The sequence below is a fragment of the Penaeus japonicus genome, unplaced genomic scaffold, assembly GCF_977035675.1.
Source record: "Penaeus japonicus unplaced genomic scaffold, GWHDUDI00000001_assembly GWHDUDI00000034, whole genome shotgun sequence".
Classification (NCBI taxonomy): domain Eukaryota; kingdom Metazoa; phylum Arthropoda; class Malacostraca; order Decapoda; family Penaeidae; genus Penaeus; species Penaeus japonicus.
The window spans coordinates 8,712,842-8,717,841 of NW_028234436.1; the positions used below are offsets into that span (position 1 = coordinate 8,712,842).

The 5,000-nt window shown below is 42.6% G+C and overlaps 1 protein-coding gene across 1 annotated transcript in view; it reads right to left on the bottom strand.

Annotated features, from left to right (window-relative positions):
* Positions 1–5,000, bottom strand: part of LOC122248574 (dynein axonemal heavy chain 2) — a 30,672-nt gene that overhangs the window by 1,696 nt on the left and 23,976 nt on the right. Inside the window, exons 16-17 of the mRNA XM_043008684.2 lie at positions 1,642–5,000; positions 1–1,242 (exon numbers count right to left, since the gene is read on the bottom strand). The exon at positions 1–1,242 is cut by the window's left edge and continues 932 nt beyond it; the exon at positions 1,642–5,000 is cut by the window's right edge and continues 1,737 nt beyond it. Of these exons, the coding sequence (XP_042864618.2) occupies positions 1–1,242; positions 1,642–5,000 (4,601 nt within the window). The remainder of the gene's footprint in view (positions 1,243–1,641) is intronic.

The following is a 5,000-nucleotide window of genomic DNA, read 5'->3' on the forward strand; positions in this document are numbered from 1 at the left end:
AGTATGATGTAGCTTTCTTCTGTCACAGCCCCGTTAATATAGATACTTGTAAGCTGTTCTAGCAGTGTTGGCACAAGAGTGCCGTCCACTGGAAGTGCCCCAGACACTAGGGACCTTAGACAAGCCTCAGCTTCTTCCCACTGGTCATCTCCAATGGTAAGGGCTAGGGGTGTACTGGGGTCCTCAAAGGCCTGGCGAGTAACAAAGCCTATGTGGAAAAGGGCGAGACTCATGAGGCACCACTTGCTCCATTCATTCGTGTATGCATTGAGGCGAGATTCACCAATGAGCTCATATAAATGCAAAATTGATTCCTTGACAGTTTGTGGAAGGCTTAAATACACTTTATGGCAAGACATCATTAGGTTGGTTGGTAATGTGTCTTCCTCCTGCAGATACATCCAAATCTGGAATCGCTTGTGCCCCTCCTTGATGCTCTTATCCTTTAAAAGCTTACACAAGTGATTTATACATGAAGAAGCTTCAGTGTCTTTCTTCAAAAGGAGCCAAAATCCTTTCTGGCAACATTTCTGAAAGATGAGGTTTAGGTAGTCCTCTCTTCCTTCACTGAGAGCCAGAACATTCACAGAATCTGGGTTTGATACAAGGACTGGGTGGCACAATGGTTGTATTTGTCCTAAGATGTGTTCCACATCGAGAGGTGCAGAACTATAGATGATGATTGGCTCAGTGGGTGAGCCTTTTCCAGCAACAGCAAGTAATGCTTTAGCAGATGTTGGGTCAGCTTCCTCTTTGAGTACACGTTCTACATAGATCATGGAGGCTTCATCCAGGCGGTCTGGACGGAGGCAGTTAATCAGGATAAGTTTTGCAACACCACGGATCTTCCTTTCCAGCTTATTGGGCAGTGGCACTGTCTCAGGCTGCTCTGTAACATACCATACTCGCCAGAGTTTTTCATGAGTCGTTAGACTTTCAATTAGACTGCTGAAAGGTTCCACTTTAGACAAGGAAAGTATCTGGAGCCACTGTGAGTCTGTCAGCCATACTGGGTGAGAGGACTTGGGCACAATGCAAGATATTTCACCTTTTGGTTCCTTCTTCTCAGCCTCGACAGATGAGAGCTGATCTCCAATCTGTGAGGAGGAAGAGGAGGAGGAGGAGGCGTGTAGGAGAGAACAAAACTGAGGTGTTGTGAGGCCGATATGACACTCGTACCACATGGCTAACACAAGACCTATGGTCACTAGTGCTATATCATCGACTTGATCTTGGAAGTACCTGTGGAGGAAATTGGAAAGTTGATTATGATTGTGAACTGAATAATACTTCAAATACAAAATAAAGAGTTTTATAATATATGTATGTTTTTGTACTGCTATATCACATTCTTCATTGAGCCCTTTTCTGTCCTTTTCATATATTTCTTACATCTCGGGAAAAATATAAACATATTTATGACAACTTTAGCTAATATCTTTAGATCTTACTGGCAAACCTCAACTAATTGTTTTTACATTTAATCATCTTATTGTATATTTTGCTTCAATTATCAACATAAAATTCAATCTTTCCCCTACAAAATGAACCCAAATCAGCTGGAGATGTGCATGTGGGTAGATGATTTCAGATTGGGCGTCCCTATGGAAAAGAGTTAATACAAACAAACTGTCAACTAACCTGAATATTGTCTGAAGCATTTTGATAACAGTATTAGCATCGAGAAGTCTGCCCCAAGCACTGACGAAGTTTTGAGGCTGCATCTCTCCAATGACGAGAGCACTGAACCTGTCGATCCCAATAACTAATGAAGGATTGAATAATGGGAGTCGCTCCACCAGGATGTAGATTTCAGTAAGAAGTCCTGCAATCTTGCCGTAAGTCTTTATTCCCTCCTTAGCAGCATCAAGAGATTTTCGCAAGTCGTGGCACTTCTTCTTCGCATCTGTTGCTTTGGCACATGCTGCCTGTAACATCTCCATCAACGTGCTTTCTTCCAGTACATCGTCATCAAAGCGTGCCATCAAACTTCTTATGGTTGCCTCTTGCTCTGCTAATTGGTTTTGCTTCTCCAGAAGGTCGAATTCACTCTTCTTTAGGGATTCTATAAGATCTGGCTGGCAGTGGGAAGCAACTCTCATTGTAAGAAGCTTCATCATACCTTCCTGATTGCTTTGCATGTCCACAACATTCACAAGGGTCTTAATGTTGTTGTCTAAGTAGTCAATATTACTCTTTAGAATTATGAAGAGTTTGAAGTCCTTGTGCAATTCATACGTTTCATTTCCTACTTTGAGTAAAGTTTTATCCTTAGTAGACCCTTTTAGCCGCTCCATCTCAAGGATCTGCAATACTTTGATGGGGAAGGACAACTCCTCCAGAGTAATGATACATGGCTTACCTTTCGATATCGCCTCAGAGAGCTCGCCCATAAAGTCCTCTTCTTCAAGATTGACTTCCAATGCATCTTTCCTCTTATGGACCCACGTTTCGAGTAGACAGTGTGGGTCAAGGATAAGCTGTGGTAAGTCTGAGTTGGATATTATAGCTGCATTCTCAAGCAAGTAATTATCCATGGGGAGACCTTCTTCGTGCCACTTTGCCTGCCATTCCATGGGAGCTAGAATGTCCAGACTGGTCCTGTCTTCAGTGATGAATATGCAGAGTTCAGCCATCTTATCTTGCCAAGACTTGATTATACCAGGCCTCTCTTCATGGTTAAACGTACCCAAATAGGTTACATAAGCTGCTGCTAGCACTGCATCACCGAAGATGTTACGTAGTTTGACACTGCATTGTGACAGGGCTTCTTCCCAGTGGATTTTGTCTTCTCCAAGCTGAGTCATAACCTTCTGAGCCAACTGTATCCGGCTTTCGAGAACTTTCATCTCTTCCTCAGCAACTTCAAGCTGATGTTCTTTTTCCTTTAACTGGGCCATGAGGACTTTGTGCTCCATACCAAAACCAGTCAAGTCCTCTTGGTATTGGTTAATGGTTGCTTCTGTTGCCTCGATTTCCCTTGTGATAATGTCGGCCTGAACTTTCAAAGGATGATAGTCTTTGTATACTCTTACATATTTTTCAAAGGCATAAAGCCAACTAAGGAAGGTTGCAGCTGTGAATGATTCTTCTGTGACTGTTTCTATATTTAGATCTTCCATTTTCAGATAGGCCTGAATTCTTGTTAGAATTTTCTCATCTGTCTCTTCTACTGCAATTTTCCTAATTGATGAAATGAAATTGAGTCCACTACTCATTTGTTTCTTGGCTTCATTCCAGGAGGGATCGAGTCCCAGGGTTGTTAACACCGCATCAAATACTAATTCAACAGATGGAGGAGGTCTAGAGAGGGACTTAAGTGTTTCTAACTCAGCCCTTGTTATGCGGTCTAATTTTCTGTGTGTTGTTTTCATTTCTTGTTTTGGAGCTGTAAGATCTCGACTGATGAGTTCTCTGATCCTCAAGGACTCATCTTTTTGCCTTTTCAGAAGCCCCAAATTTTTGTTGAGGTCCTGCTCAAGCCTCCCTTGTTCTGACTTAATATTACGCATCTTCAGGACAACGCTGCCACATGTCTGCTGGATGTAGGTCACCTGGGCGCGCTGCTCTTCCAGCTGTTTTGAGAGCTCAGTGACACGTTTTTGTGTGTCCTCAAACTTAATAATGCTCATGTTGAGTTTCTCTTTCTCTTCAATAATGCCAGTTAATAGTTTATTGTGAATATGCAAGAATGAGTCAAGAAATCTTAAGAACCTGCAAGATGGCTGCCACTTTGCCTTGGAAGTATTTTGGTGGATGAAAGCCATGACTTCGGCTACAGCTTGTGCTTTCAATTCTGGCAATGACTGTCCCAGTTTTTCCATAAGAATTTGTTTTGCAACAGTTTGAAGCTCCTTTGTATTCCATTCCTGGAATGAATCGACATTGTAATAGTTTGAAACCGCAGGGATGTATTTCAGAATTTCATAAGCTTCTTTTAGTGTAGGAGTGGATATGAGAATCCTTACAGTATGCTGAATCTCTCGTGGATTTGAATAATTCTGTTTTTCAACCAGAAGGTCATTCAAGAATACAATATTTCTCAAATCATCCATTGCATTCCAGTCAATGATTACAAGTACCCTGATACCTTCAGAGAGATCTTTGATAATAGCTTCTCTTTTGGTTTCTGGTTCTGATTCAGTGCCATTAATATCATACGTCTTGAACCCTGCTATGGACGACACCAGGCGGGCACAGGTCTTTTTGCCGCAGCCTTCTGGCCCTGTTAAGATAAGGTGCCCTCCAATGCTATCCAGAGTTCTAGAGGGTCTTGTCTCTTTTGACTTTTGTCTCCCTAGGATTCTAATTAGGTGAATGGTATGGTGGAGGAGACTGTCATAGATGGCAAATAATCCCTCAGGACCTAGCAGAGCTTGCCCTGCACTCTTAAGCACGTTGCGAACTGTGTCAATATGTATGTCTGTGTATAAGTCATCATCACTTGCGAGGCGAGTCAGTAAGAACATGCTTGGATTCTCACACACTTTATCAAGGGATATGCAGAGATATTCTGACAATACATCACTTATCAGACTTTCAAATTCTTTAGGTTGTATAACGCCAACGTCCTGGAAGACTCGGAAGCACTCATGGGCAAGATGCTTCAGGAAATTATCACGGTCTTGTGTCTCTTCATCCCCAAGCTGAAGTCCCTTGAGAACAGATATTACTTGCCGTGGGTGGTGGACAAGAGGCAGATGATCCCCACACACTAGCTTGCTCACTTCACCCATACGGCGGTATAAGTGTACTATTCCCTCTGCCACTACAGTCTTCAAGCACTTGACTTCCTGTTCAAAGTGGCCCAGACTCTGGTCAAAGAGAGTGCAGAATATCCCTTCCAGCTCAGCATTTTCGCAAGAGGGTAGGGTTAACAGATGGAAGGAACCCAACCAGTAGTTCTCTACATGATTATTAATCATTTGAGTATCATCCTGTCCTCCTGTAACACACTCTTTGGTTTGGTAGGTGAACAAGTAACCAATTTCGGGGAGCTT